Source organism: Lolium rigidum, chromosome 1 (assembly GCF_022539505.1).
Source record: "Lolium rigidum isolate FL_2022 chromosome 1, APGP_CSIRO_Lrig_0.1, whole genome shotgun sequence".
NCBI lineage: Eukaryota > Viridiplantae > Streptophyta > Magnoliopsida > Poales > Poaceae > Lolium > Lolium rigidum.
In genome coordinates, this window is record NC_061508.1 from 152,486,364 (window position 1) to 152,501,973 (window position 15,610).

Consider the following 15,610-nt stretch of genomic DNA (forward strand, 5'->3'; position numbering starts at 1 on the left):
ACTGTTGACCCCTGAGTTGCATGACATGTCTGTGCATATGCACCCGGGATCAGTTTTGAGTTTCTGACATTCATGGGGCATAATAAAGCAGACAGTCTTCAGCTGACAGGGCTTGTGGCCTACCATATGGCACCTAGATAAATTTGCAGTCCTTTTTATTGTTCAACTGAATTAAGCTTATACAGGATGTTGCAACTTACTGCAGATGTACATTTAGTACCATAACCAAGATTGTACGAATTCCACGGATCGGTTGTTATTTTCTTGTAATACTTCTTTCAGATGTCATGACAATTCATTTCTTTTTCCTGGTACATTTGTTCTTCCCTTATGTACTTGAAATATTCTTTCTGCATTTGTAGCCATTTTCTTCCATTGACCATGCTTAATTTGGTATTATATAATTTTGGCTATTTCTCACCCCTTTGACATTTAGATGTTGTTTGATTTTTCATGTTTTAACTCTGCAAGATAATTTTTCGTCAATGATAGTGTTTTATAAAGCGAGCTTGTAAGTTGCCATTCTGTCAGTCCAAGTAATGGTCTTGTAACTCTTGTTTGTAGAGTAAAGTTGCAGAGCTGAAATTCTAAAATTCGAAATGCACCTGAGGCCAAAATTCTCATTATTCCAAAAGAACTGCACATGAGGCCAAAATTTTCCTTATTTCAAAAGAACTGCACCTGAACCTAGATGTTCTTTGTTTGACTACTAGTGACGTGCTCAACACACTGCTTAGTATGTTTGGAGTGCAAGATGTACCCCTTGTTAAATAAATCAGATATATAATATACCATTAAAGTCGAAAAGAGGATATGACTAATATTCTTCATACTCATCTAAAAAATCATAAAGTTTATTGGTTTTAAGAATGTCTACTCTGTAACAAGAACAAGTCCTGACACCCAAGGACTGGTCACTGTAGATTCAGACTTACTGGTTCAGTAGAATGCTGGTAATGAAATAAACAAGAGAAACTTTTGCAGATAAATTAAAAATATTAAACACTTCGTTGATAGCAGAGAAATAAATATGGTGGGGTGTAGGATTGGTTACCTGCATCTAAGGAGCTTCTAAGCTCTTCCAAACAAATAATGAACCCCTTTGTTTTCGGAAGAAGGACATTCTCTAGTACAGGCAGACCATGCTCGACTGCATATTCTTGACTCTTGATGCATTTTTGCTGACTAAGAAAGAAGCACCAATAAGCAACAAAGTATAAGAAATATAAAAATAATGCACAGTTAAATCATGGCGCACGCAATAGAATGACGGAGCAACTTTTTTCTCGAACACACGCCTCTTTGTATATTAGAAGAAGGCCGCAAAGAAAGCGGGTAGAGTACAGCACATAGCAAAGCTACAAAAAGGAGAAAAGAAAGCAGAGAAAAAAGATGCAAAAAGGCAACTATACAAGGCTAACATTTGTTAACCTTTCCAGGCAACTATACAAACAAAGAAGAAAGAATGAATGACAGGTGCAATTCACAATACGGCTGTCTAGTTTGCCCATCAATAGACTTCAAAAAATGCAAAAAGGAACAAACATATGAAATAATATTACAATCAAGCATGATGGTTACATGAAAGACAAAAAATCTTACGTATAATCCGTGCCTTCTGGAAAAACTGCCAACCATAGAGGATCCCTGGGGTCCCTAAATTTTGATAATCTGTTCTGTATAATTCTTTCATCAATCTCCCATTTTCGTTCTACTGGGATAAACTCAAAAAGATGAAATGCCCAGCTAAGAACAGGTAGTTTCATCAAGCTGCTCTTTAGGATATACTTGATATATCCCAATTGGCCTTTCCTCAATGCAAGATTCCACAAGTACATCCAGTCAACCTCGGTTCTGTGGTTGGCGAATAACAATACACGCTTTGCTGGAGGCACATTTTCACCAGAAAAAACTACTTTGGTCTTGTTTATTTTCTCAAACAAAAATGGCCACAATGATAACCACATTCCAAATAGAAAAGAAGTTGTCTTTCGGCTGTAATGCACACTGAACAACCGTACAAGGAAGGTAGTTACAGGAGCTATGTAAACTATCAGCAGGAATGCTGTTGACAGTATGGTTCCCACACACGCTATGCCACGGAATCGTCTCATGGGAGTCAACGGACGGTGCTTTGGTCCATTGTTCAGAATAGGTGAACCTACGAACTGCAATTGCTTTGTCTTTCCATTGACATGCTGATGTTGGGAACCACTTGAATCATTCATGTTCTAGGACATTAATTGATCCTTGAACACTATTCAAGATTCAACGCAGGGTTAAAAATCAGCACTGCTCAGACTATCTAAACACCATGTTGCGTAGGAGCAACAAGAACTGCAAAAACAAAACAACATAATTGATCAAAATATGGGGAAACTGATGCTATTTAAGAGAAATGAGATGGAGAAACGACTTTAGCTAGAGGAATTAAGAGGTGACGATGATTCGATTCATGAGGGAGATGGTAGCAGTGACGGTCATGGATATAACAAAATTATCAGATTTTGATCTTCACTATTAGTAGAAGCTCAAAAGGGGGTACTGATCTCGGAATAACTGATGCATTTTGAAAACAATCTGCAAAATCTGCAAAACTGACCTACTGTGTGCTTAAATTTAAAAGTCATACTGAGAGTACGAGACAGTATGAGAGAGTTTGACACAAGATTATTGAGATCAGATGAGATTGATGTCTCTGGTCATTTGAAAAGGGAGAAGGGAATGAATGCAGCTTCCATCTGTTTTTTTTTAGATGAGTAGCTAATGCAGTTAACGTTTTTGAGCCATAGGTGTACCGCGAACGGAGACGCGGAGAATAATATCGGGGCTATGGCTTTGTAGTTCACTGTTCACATACTTGCACCATGGCACTTGGGTGGCTACTATTCGAATTCCTCATCTTAACAAGGTGAAAATTAACGGTTTTTCTATTTCTGAACATTGATATTTGTGCAAGTGCAAAGTGACGTGAAGATCAACATTGGAAAACTATAAATATGGACTGAGGAACAACTATTTCTAAGTCGACTAAGAAATAGTCACCCCACCCCGAAAATTTAAGAAAATCCCTGGAGTCTATATCAAGTACCAACCCAAAAGAAAACAGCTTGTGACCATGCCACTTGTAGTATATTAGTAGTACATCATGGCAAACATTGTGGTCGTGCACCTTTCGGCCAATCTGCAAAAGTAATACCTAACGACTGATCTCACCTAACTAATATCTGGTACAAATATTAGTATGAAGAACTGTTTTCTTGCTGCAAAGCGATCAACGACGCAATTACCAAATGATTTAGTTACCAAAACGAGGAAAGATATTTGGGTAAATAAAAACTGATCAAGATCAGACCTGGTGCATACTAGACAGCAATCAAAATTCAAACAGTTGAGAGAGTCAACACTAATTCTCGGGAGAAAATACTTGGACGTGATGAGTCGGCGCATAAACTGGGTCAATAAGGCAAAAGAGGGCACTAACCTTTACGTGAAGAACAGGGATCCGCGCCGGCCGGACCTGCGGCGACGACTGAGGGGAGACGGATCGGTAGTTGGACTGGGAGGGCACGGTGAAGCAGAGGCCGGGTTGAGGTGGTGGTCTGGTTGCGTCGAGGGTGGAGCGTGGGATTGGAAGAGGGTGGAAGGCAAGAGGAGCGGAAGGAGTGGATGAAGGGGGAGGAGGGCCGGCGGCCAGGCACTCCGGTGAGACGATGGATGGAGTGGAGAGCCCGCGCGCGCAAGGAAGAGGTGGAGAGGAAGAGAAGCAGTCAAACCCAGGGACCAGGTTGGCAGCTTTGCTTGTCCAGCCTGCCCCACTGCGGGTATGTTTCTTCTCAACACCCCACCTCTGATGCGACGTTTGGCACGATCAAACTAGACCGGCCGCAGATGTTCTTTGACGTCGGACCCACCCTGGATGCAGGGGCGGCCGCCTTTGGCAGAGAGCTGAGTACAATAATCTTTTCTTTTTTATTATATTCTCTCTTATGATCTGCAGATTGTATAATAATGCTATCTTATTAATACTCGTTTCAATTTAGAAACGATACATATAAATTTAGTCAAATTAAATTTTGTAAGCTTGGTCAATTTTATAGTTCCGAGTATGAACATCTACAATATCAATCTATATACTTCTTATAAAGTAAAACCTCACTAAGTGTAATTAATGTTAGTCTATCTCTACATGCAAGCCATCCATATCATCTATTCCATTAGCCAATCAAATATCCATGCCATCCCCACTAACATTCATTATTTATGTATCCTTGCATGCAAGCTATCTATGTCACCATTTTTTGATTAAAATGTCCACATAGCTAATTTATAGCCATCGAATATAAAAAATAATGTGAATTAAATTTAGCATCTCAACTATTTTGGCCAATTGAATATTGCATACTTCTACAGACAATTCATATTACATATGTATTATACCATTTCATTTAGACAATATAATTTATTAGAAGATTCCCGTTGCAACGCGCGGGGTATCCTTCTAGTTAATATAATGGATTGGCCATAAAGTATATTTTCGCGGTGTATTCATTGTTGATATTTTCTTTTATATATTTGGTCAATCTTGGTAAGCTATGACCTTTGAATAAATCCACATGACTTGTTTCTTGGAACAGGGTGACACTATATAGTAATAATCTCTTGTCTATTAATTAGTAAAAATAAAATATACAATCCTATGTATTTTGATGATTACCACACAATTTAGAAGGGTGATATAAAATTATTTCTCAAAGATAATACTGAGAGATAATCTATCACATAACCTTTTTTTCACCATCTCTAAATAATCTAGAATGCGGAAAAAAGAATGAATTACCAATAAACCATTCTAGTGTTAGACACCATCTAAATAAGGCAAAGGCATGTTATACTTGTTTTAGGCAAACCTAAAACTATGGAGCGATTAAAATAGAACGGGAACTTTTTTATCTTGATATAAGCAGCTCGTATCATAGAGAAAATAAAGCATATCTTCTTACTAAACTGGTACTTATTAGGGCAAATGTATTATCTTGCAATGTCGATTAGGATCTTTTTTTACCTGAATGTAACTTAGGATCATTGTTGTACTGAAAGAGAGAAAATTTTATTCATCTTTTCTTACCTAACAGATGACCATTTAGTGATACTTTTGTTTATTGTACGAGATATCTTTTTCTTAATAACATAAATTTTAATTTAAGTTTAAACGCTATACATTTCAGAAGCATTAACATATTAATTTATATAATAACACTAATACGTGTACTTCTATGTGCAATGCGCACGTGCGTATAACTGCAGTGTGTCCTTCCAAGTGCCGTGTAGGTGTATTTCCAAGTACAATACGTGCGTACTTCCAAGTACAATGTGTAGTACATGTATACTACCAATCACAAAAAACAGAAGTACTTTCAAATACATGCCCAGATGGTACGTCTAGGCAGGGAGGGCGCGCCACCACCCCCCTTTTCCTCTTTGATTGTCCGACTCTCTTGATTCTTTCGCCCACGGATTTTGTTTGACCTAAAAAAAACCTATATAAAGGACTTCTCAATGCTTCCTTGAGGAGAGGACGGCAGAAACACATGAACTCCAAAATAGAGCTAGAATCAGCAAAGATTGGAGGGGTAAGCTCCACGGAGCCGCTGCCGGAGGCATCTCCACCTTCTCCAACGTCTCCACCATCATCATTGTGATGAAGAGGGTAAAAGTGCATGGAGCCGCCATGTGTAGTTTTAGTAATTAATGATAATCCATATGAACTAATGTTTGTATTGAGTAATATGTGTAGGAATTATACATAGGCAATGCTTGAACCATATGTTGGACTCAATGTTGCAATAATAAGAGAATGAAGAAATAGGGTGCAACTTGAAAATTATGAAAGGACGAGATGTCGCCTAGAGGGGGGGTGAATAGGCGTTTTAAAAACTATTACGGATTTGGCTTGTAAGAATGTGGAATTAAACTAATGTTTATTTTACAAGCATAAAACCTAAATATGTTAGGCTCAACTAAGTGCAACATCAACAACTCAAGCTAAGCAACATATGCACAAGATATATGTAACACAAGTGATAGCAAGATATAAGTACATCAAGCACGATGACTATCCCAAGGAAAGTAAACTCGGGTATAGAGATAACCGAGACACGCGGAGACGAAGATGTAATCCCGTGTTCCCCACACTAGGTGAGGTACGTCACGTTGGAGAGATGCGGGCTACAACGAAGGTCTCCCGGACGCCACGAAGGCTCACCTTTTTCTCCAAGACAATACCACGAAGGACAAAGGCCTTTCCCTTATGGCTAGCTTTTCCTCCACTCCGGAGATGGCAAGCTCCACAACCACTTCACAACCTCTACGAAGGAGAAGCCCGGGCCTCTTCACAATCTTCCACGAAGAGGTCATCGGAGCACCAACCGCCAAGCCAACTAGGAGGTAACCCCTCCAAGAGTAACAAGCTTACGGTCTCTCACTAGAACAACAAATCGTAATGGAGAGCTCAACACTTATGCAAGGATGCAAAAGCAAGAACACCAAAGGTGTTCAAATCCCTCACACTCAAATCCCACCGAAGCAAAACGTGCTAGGGAGGAATTAGAGAGGAAGAACAATGGAGAAAATCAACAAATGACTCCAAGATCTAGATCTCAAGAGTTCCTCTCACAAAGAGGAGGAATGGATTGGTGGATTTGTAGATCTAGATCTCCTCTTTCATATCCCTCAAGAATATGCAAGACATAGGAGGGATGGAGAGGAAGCAAGCTTTTGAGGTTCAACAATAGAGTAGGAGAGAGAGAGAGAGAGAGAGAGAGAGAGAGAGAGAGAGAGAGAGAGAGAGAGCAAATAGAATGGTTGACCTTACCTCCTCAAGGAGAACGAATGACTATTTATAGTCCAAGGGGAAAAACTAGCCGTTTGGGGAATTCCTGCGACCCGTATCGGCAGTAAAACCGGCACCGCCGGTTTACAAGCCGGAATGGTCCGGCGAGCAAACCGGCTGACCAAAACCACCACCGGAAATCTCTAGCACACGAGGCTGGACCGGTTCTGAAACTGGCACGCCAGTTCCCTCGCCAGAACGAGACCCGCTCACCGGGTTTTGCCGGAACAACGTACTGGGACATGTTCCGACGAAATCGGAACCATTTCGGCTCGCCGAGATATTTTTATATGATTTAAGAGAGGGAGCCTCCCAATGTTAGGAAACGGTAAAGGCGTCCAAACTCGAAAATGCAATAGAAGATGCATGCGGATTACGTTTTTGATGAACTTGGGCTTGTTGAAAAGCTAGCAACGAGCTCAAGAACCTCACACGGAGAAAAAGCAAGAAGCAACAAGAATATTGGGATTCAAAGTATGCAAAGTATCGAGCTCCCTAAGACGATGCGATCAAGTTACCCAACCAAAAACCTCTCTTGCTAGTGCGGCTATCTATCCTATAACCCGGTCTCCCAACAACCACCTTGAGACCCGTAAAAGGAAAACCTAGCAAGGCCATACCTTTGCCTTGCGAATCCCGCTTGATCTTGATGACAACGCTTAAAGCTCCACTCAAGACGGAACGCCTCACTTGATCGTTGTTGCTTCGCAAAGACTCATAAATGCTCCCCCATACAACATGATGGGATAGCTTCATTGAGGCACATCTTCACATGTCCATTATCACCAAATGGACCGCAAGCTTCAAGCATGATATCTTCAATATGCTCATCTTGAACTTCACAACCTTGATGGCATCCATAATTGATGCCATCCTCACATGGGCTATATGAGATCATACTCTTGATGCATGCCCATGGCAAGATACCTTGTATCTCTTCAAATCGATGATCTTCATGCCAATATCAAAGGTATACATATCAATCTTCATGGCATCCACACTTGAATCCAACACATTGACTACAAGCAATACCTATGGAACATTCCTTCATATAAACACAATGAAAACATTAGTCCATAGAGGATTGTCATTAATTACCAAAAACACACTTAGGGGCAATGTACCCTTACAGATGAGCCACCTCGAAGAGATCATAGGATTGAAGCTTGTCATTCATATGGTGTTCATGGATATGTGAAGATGTACCGAAGAAGGAGCTTTCCCATAGTGGAGTGTGGGGGAGCAATCCGCAAGACTTCATCAAGCAAGCACAATTAAGAAAGGCGTTACATCTTGTTGCGGTCAAGATTGTCATCATCAAGCTCAAGTGGAATGCGGAAGGTTAAGTTTTGGTCTTGATAGGGTTTGTTTCTCCCGGTCTCGTGGTTTAGCTGGGAGGCCGGGTTATAGATTAGTTGTCGCACTATCAAGGGGCTCTCGAGTGAGTAACTCGGTCGTATCATTCGAAGAGAGGTCAAACCTTTGCATCCTTGCATCATCTTTCTGGGTTGTTATTTGTATCTTATCCACATGGTGTTTTAGAGATTGTACTTATTCTCATGACAAGCTCTAGTTCATTGAAAACGGATTCCACATGAAATACTTGTTGTGTTTTCGATATTGGAGTTTTTCCCGGTTCTTTGTATTGAGAGGTTTCACCTCTATATTCATGGAAAAATCTTTCCCACATGTTCTTAAGATTTTATCTCCTTGTTGGTTAGCTCTTGTCATCCTCTTTCCAACAAAATTGGGTTCACCTAAATCAGAGTTTCCTAACTCAAGTTGTTGCATTTTTCCTATTGGAGGTGTGATCGATTTGGCTCTTATAGATAGGTTAAACCTTTACCCATTTGATATTATTCTCCGTGGTTGGACTATGATGGTTCTTTGCATGATCTTGTATATCTATTTCTTGTGATTCCAACGAGCTCAAGTGTCGTTGCCTATTCGACGGTACTCCAGAGGAGGGATCCTCACGGAGGGGAGAAGAAGTAGGGGCCATAGGGCGGAGAGTCTTCGGGACGGTGGTACACGATTTACCCAGCTTCGGATCACCTGCATGATGGCAAGGCCTACTACTGCTTGTCTGGAATTATCTGGGCGCTTGCGCGTTGTTACAATGAGTTGTGGTTGTGCCTCTAGGGCTCCCAGGATCCGTCTTATAAAGATGCACGGATCTAGGGTTTACATGGAGAGTCCTAGCCGGAATACGAGTTCCTAACTACGGTACAATATCTTGTCGTGTACGTCAAGGATCCGCCTTCCATCAAGGCCGTGCTGGATCCGGATACTTCATGGGCCTTCACGGATCCGGCCTCCTTCGTAGGTCGGTTGGGATCCGGCTCCTCGTTCCTGGGCTGGACTTCATCCTTGAGGATCTACAACAACTGGGCCGCCCGACGGGCCACATGCCACATCACCATCTGTGGGCCACCCGGGCTTGCTGGATCTAGGCCATGCTGTTGATATACCCATAAAGTATACCCACAACAGTAGCCCCCGAAGTTCTCCGAGATTCATCATTCCTCCGACTTCAATCAACTCGGTTACGAAGAGAATCTTGAAGAGCTTCTAAACTTTACTCATTTCCGATGTCATCTTCTCGGAAATCATTTTTCTTTAATAACGGCAATGTAGCAGATGTTCCACTTATCCCGCGCACAACTTCCTCTTTTCCCGCGCTAAATTTTCGGCGATGCGAATTTCTAGCCGGAAATTTCGGGAGCGCGCAGTCAAGTTACCTCCACGTCGTTTCACCGCTTTTAACCTAAGACACGTGTCACGCATCCAACGGCGCAACCGTTCAGTTTCCACCGTCGGATCCGAAACGCGAATCTCCGCGTGAGGTCTATAAATACCCCCGCGCGCGGTAACTTCCCATTCTTTCACCGCAATCCCCTCCTCATCTTCTTCCTCGAGCAGCGCCGCCCGTGAGATCTCAACTCCGGCGACACCTCGCACGGGGAGCTTCATCCGCCGCCGTTCCAAGGTCTCCCTCGACCCAAGATCCGTGCGTTTGATCAGGATTTTGTCTCCGCCGCCGACTCGTGGTCGCCAGAGGCTCAACGCCGCAAGTCCGGCCACCTCAACCTCGCCGGCGTCCCGAAGAACCACCGTGCCATTAACGGTAAGTGCACCTGCCTCGTAGAAGAAGAAGTAGTGTAGATTCCGACTACTCAAACTAGTTTGCATGGGTGCAGCCGGAAGCATGTCTCATGGTTCACCAAATCGTACTGGTAGTTCTCCGAATAGCCCGGAACCCAGCACATTAGAACCAATCTGCCCGGAACCCCTTGCATACTTGCCACCATATGTTTACGACATCAGGCTAGCTCAACCATTCTCCGCCTCTTCCAGCACTGCACTAGGCCGGATCCCCACCTCCAAAGAAATCCAAGAAGAACTTGAAGGACAAGCTAGGATGGCTGCTAAAGTGCAGGAGGCGGAAGTGAAGAAGGCTTCGCAGGACAAGATCCGAGAGGGCGAGAAGGGTCAGTGGTGGCCTTGTGAAATCAAGGACTCGGAACTGAGGGATCTTCAAAGTGAAGGCATGATTTCTCCGCAATGGAGTTTCATGCACGAATCTGACATCCCCAAACCAGACGCGGACGAAAGAGTCCTAACAAAGGCCTGAGTTGAGCGCGGATTATCGCTCCCCTGTTCGGAGTTTTTTCTCTCCATCCTCAGCACTTATGGGCTTCAACCCCATAATATCTGCCCGAACTCTTATCTCCTCCTCTCGAACTTTGTCACACTTTGCGAAGGGCATCTCGAAATTCGCCCGGACGTCAGACTATGGCGATTTTTCTTACGGGTGAAGAAAGGGACCAAGGACAAGAATATGGTGAACTGCGGCAGCATGACCTTCATGCTCCGACCTGGCCGCATGTATCCGCCACACGACTCCCACGAATCCGTCCGGTACTGGAACGCCGGATGGTTCTATGTGAAGAACGTCGCAGTTCCGGGTGTCCATGAAGGGCTGCCCAAATTCATCAACAAGCCTCCGGAAGAATGCAACAGCTGGAGCTTCATTCCCACACTCGCCCAGACTCCGGTACTGGAGAAGGCTGTGCGGAGAATCTCTTGGTTAGTCCATGGCGGGCTAACTGGAACTCAGCTCACTCTTAGCTGGTTCTCTCGGCGGATCCAGCCTCTGCGGTATAACGCACGCTTAATCTGCGCATACACCGGGGCGGACGACCCTCTCCGAGTGACTCGCCACGATCTCCCTGCTGATTCTCTCAAGAGGAGAATCAAAACACTTGTGAAGATAGGCCGGGGCCAACCGGTCCCGGAATTGATAAAAGACATCAACACAAACGACCAATGTCCTCCGGTAAGCACTTGTACTTTGCTATTCTTCAACTTCTTATATTTTTGATGTGTTCTAACTTACTCTCGAATCCTCCTCTCAGCTCGATACTTTGGCGGAGGAAGATTTCCGCAACATACTCCGAGTCCCCGTCAGCGGAGAAGCGGCGGAGGAGGATCCGGAGGACGACGAGGAGCAAGCGCCTCGAAAGGCCGCCCCTCGCCCTACTAAGCATCCCCGCGCCAAAGCTTCCGGCTCTGAAGCCGGAGCTAGCGGCAAGGCCTCCGCCAAGAAGCCCAAAGTCACGAAGCCACCTCCGCTGAACTCCAAGAAGGCGGAGCGTGAGCGCATCAAACTGTTGTCGACAGCAGGAAAACGATCGCGCCCCATCATTCCTGGTGCCACATGAGTTTCCGAGTATAGCGCGTCTTTGTTTTGATAGAACTTCTTACTTATTTATTTCCTTTGCCTGTTTGTAGGAATCCGAGTACCACCACCGCACGGACTAACGTCCAAGAGCCCATCACCAAGTATATGAAGAAGTCTCCAGCCGTTGGCCCTGCAACGCTAGCTCCACCAAGTGCTTCCCACGCCACTCCCCAGCCATCTCCTCCTCAGGATGAGCGATCTCCCCCTCCTGCTACGGAAACTCCACCGGAGATAATTCCGGTAAGTAGCGAGAAAGTGGGCGGAGAAAACTCTGGAGCAAAATAAGCTGCCCATGAAGAAGCTGGAGTTCAAGGCCGAGAGGAGGCGGAAGTCAACTCTTTGGAAAAGGCTGAAGTTGCAGCAGGCGACGTCGTCGTGTTTCCGAAGAACTTTGGAGATCCGGCTGACCTTACCTCCACCCCCAAAGCATACACAACCAAATTTTTCAACAAGCTCACTGAGGCGGAGAAATGGGAGCTTGAACAGGATCTGCTCAACTCCATGTTAGACAATGCCTGGGGTAAGACTGATGCCGAGTCATCGGAAATTCAGGACTTCAAGAAGGAAGTTGGCCAGTTCTTCGACAAACTCCTCTGCAAGCGCAAGGTACTCCCCAGTAGCCCCCAAGTATATAGGCGGAAACTAGTCAATAGTTAGCGTCTAAATACTTAGAGAAAACTTAAACTGAAGAAGATTTTAAAAAAATGTCGCAGTAGCCCCTAAGCATTATGGCGGAAAAGTTTCCGGCATCAATGCTTCATAAGGACATACTTGTAAAATACCCGGAATTTACTCTTGCTCTGTTTTTACTTACAGGAACAGCAGGCTCTGCATTACGAGCTCCACAAGAACATTGCCCTGCAGCGCCGCGTTACCTTGAGCCAGGCGGAGAAAATTCAAATGTTCAAGCAGGAGAACGCGGATCTGAAGAAGCAACTGTCAGACGCCCAAGGTTGGTTTCCGACTCACTTGCGAATAATTTATGATCCGAATTCCAAACTGATTTTGATTTATCTTGGATAGGTGCATCCTCTTCCCTCGCCGCAGCATCCTCCGAGCTCGAAACTCTTCGCTCCTCCGAGAAAGATCTAGAGGCGAAGCTTGCAGAGGCGGAGAAAAAGCTGGCGGAAAAGAGCTCGGAACTCATCCGGAAGGAGGGTGAATTCCAGTTAAAAAGAAAACTTGATAGTGAAACCATCCAGAAGCAACAGAAGGAGCTCGGCGGACTCCGGAACTACATGGAGACGGCGGAGAAGCACTGGGACTTGCTCAACTCGGACGTCATGGGTATGTCTCCGAAGTTCATATAGTAATGTATGTGATGAACTCAATCTGTTATGCTTATCGGAAATTGTCTCCTCCAAATCCTCTTGGATACAATGAGGAGCGTTGGAGCCAGTTCCCCCGGGATGATCTGCTTCAGCTCGCCAGAGATGACTGCAAGGATCTCATCTCCGTCTCCCGGAAGATTTGCCACAACTTATCCATCAAGAAGAGCCGAACTTGCGAAGTTCGAAAGCTTATCCAGAGAATGGACATTCTTCAGGAACTGGTGGTGGATCTGCAGGCGTCATCGGCCCGAGGTGCTGCTGCCATGTCCTTGGCTATGTGCCTAGCACATAACCCGGATCTTGACATTGACAGGGTGACTTCCGGTGTTCCTCCGAACTCGGACGTCAATGCGCTGCTGGACGCAGTTAGTGGCTACGACACCCGCATCGCCCGGAGAATCTGTCATGATGAGTTTTACGACAAGGTGGTTCTTCCAGCCGACGAACCTCTTGAAGCAGAGCTCCATAAGAAACGCGAGGCGGAAGCCCGACCTGCCTAATCCGGAAGCCAGTACACCTGGACAAGCTCCAAGGACAAGGGTGGCGCAGTATCTCCGGCTGAAAACGACGAAGAGAGTGAAGCCGACGATGATGATGTCTCCTCTCCAGCCAAGGGCGTAGAAGAAAATGATCCGAAGGTTGATGACAAGGACGAAGCTTCTCCGGCTAAGGAGAAGTAAAAAACTTATTCTTGCGGGAAGACAATGCATCATTTTGGCCCCATAGAGGGTTTGTAATATAACTTAAATTCTTAAGTAGCTAGGGACGAAACACTTATGCATGGGCGGAAAAAACTTATCCTGCTATCCGTTAAAGTTATTTGCACGTTTCGTTTGCTGAAAGCAAGTGCTGGTTTTTATGTTTTCCGGCTTGCTCACTTGACCTTCCACGAGCCGGAAGACCTTTAGCCGGAAACGCTCGCCAGCGGCGACGAAGCCTAATGGCAATCCGTCAATAACCGCGGAAACAAGCCCCCAGCCAAGGTGCCGGAAGTCGCTACCAGGAATCCATGAGTTCGCAGCAGAAAATATTTCCACCAAAAAACTTAAGCTTACGTCCAAAAGGACGATTTTTGAAAATCACAACTTTCATACACGCCTAGGCGATAATATCCAGCTCTGCGGTTTTAGTCGGAAAACATACACGATCTAAAAATGAACAAGTAAAGGAGGTAAAAGACTCAAAGAGTGAACCAGATGCTTTATTTCATTGATCATGTATAACTATTACAGAGTATGTAACTCGAAAAAATTGCTAAGTGTGGAAAGTACGTAGCTGTGTAATGTTCCAGGGACGTTCTGTTTCATCGTATATGTCATCCGGATCCTCTCGCTTGCGTTTCCGGTACCAATTAGCAGGTCTATCCTTTAGCTCCCGGAAATCGACAAGGTAGTACGATCCGTTATGAAACACTTTGCTAATGACAAAAGGTCCTTCCCATGGAGATTGCAACTTATGATCTTTCACCTGGCGAAGGCGGAGGACCAAGTCTCCGGCCATGAACGGGCGATTCCGAACTCGACGGCTGTGATAGCGTCGGAGTTTCTGCTGGTAGATGGTTGATACGTCTCAAACGTATCTATAATTTCTTATGTTCCATGCTACTTTTATAACAATACTCACATGTTTTATACACACTTTACATCATTTATATGCATTTCCGGCACTAACCTATTGACAAGATGCCGAAGCGCCAGTTCCTGTTTTCTGCTGTTTTTGGTTTCGTAAATCCTACAAAGGAAATATTCTCGGAATTGGACGAAATCAACGCCCAGGGTCTTATTTTTCCACGGAGCTTCCAGAAGACCGAAGAGCATACGAAGTGGGGCCACGAGGTGGCTAGACCACAAGGCGGCGCGGCCAAGGAGGGGCCCGCGCCGGCCTATGGTATGGGCCCCTCGTCAGCCCTCCGACTCTGCCCTTCTGCCTACTTAAACTCTCCGTCGCGAAAACCCTATTACCGAGAGCCACGATACGGAAAAAGTTCCAGAGACGCCGCCGCCACCAATCCCATCTCGGGGGATTCAGGAGATCGCCTCCGGCACCCTGCCGGGAGAGGGGAATCATCTCCCGGAGGACTCTACATCACCATGATCGCCTCCAGACTGATGTGTGAGTAGTTCATCCTTGTACTATGGGTCCATAGCAGTAGCTAGATGGTTGTCTTCTCCTCTTGTGCTATCATGTTTAGATCTTGTGAGCTGCCTATCATGATCAAGATCATCTATTTGTAATGCTACATGTTGTGTTTGTTGGGATCCGATGAATATGGAATACTATGTCAAGTTGATTATTGATCTATCATATATGTGTTGTTTATGATGTTGCATGCTCTCCGTTGCTAGTAGAGGCTCTGGCCAAGTTGATACTTGTGACTCCAAGAGGGAGTATTTATGCTCGATAGTGGGTTCATGTCTCCATTGAATGCTGGGAGTGACAGACAACCCCTAAGGTTGTGGATGTGCTTGTTGCCACTAGGGATAAAACATCAATGCTTTGTCTAAGGATATTTGTATTGTTTACATTACGCACGGTACTTAATGCAATTGTTTGTTGTTTGCAACTTAATATCGGAAGGGGTGCGGATGCTAACCCGAAGGTGGACTTTTTAGGCATAGATGCATGCTTGGATAGCGGTCTATG

The 15,610-nt window shown here is 44.6% G+C and overlaps 1 protein-coding gene across 1 annotated transcript; it reads right to left on the reverse strand.

The window, feature by feature from the left end:
* Positions 1–68: 68 nt before the first annotated feature.
* LOC124683348 (probable 1-acyl-sn-glycerol-3-phosphate acyltransferase 5) lies at positions 69–3,804 on the reverse strand. The gene is made up of 3 exons (XM_047217885.1): positions 3,485–3,804; positions 1,603–2,337; positions 69–1,185 (listed from the first exon to the last, which is right to left on the reverse strand). Exons 2-3 carry the CDS (start codon positions 2,226–2,228, stop codon positions 999–1,001), a joined length of 813 nt encoding a protein of 270 aa, XP_047073841.1. The 5' UTR covers positions 2,229–2,337; positions 3,485–3,804; the 3' UTR covers positions 69–998.
* Positions 3,805–15,610: the final 11,806 nt, after the last annotated feature.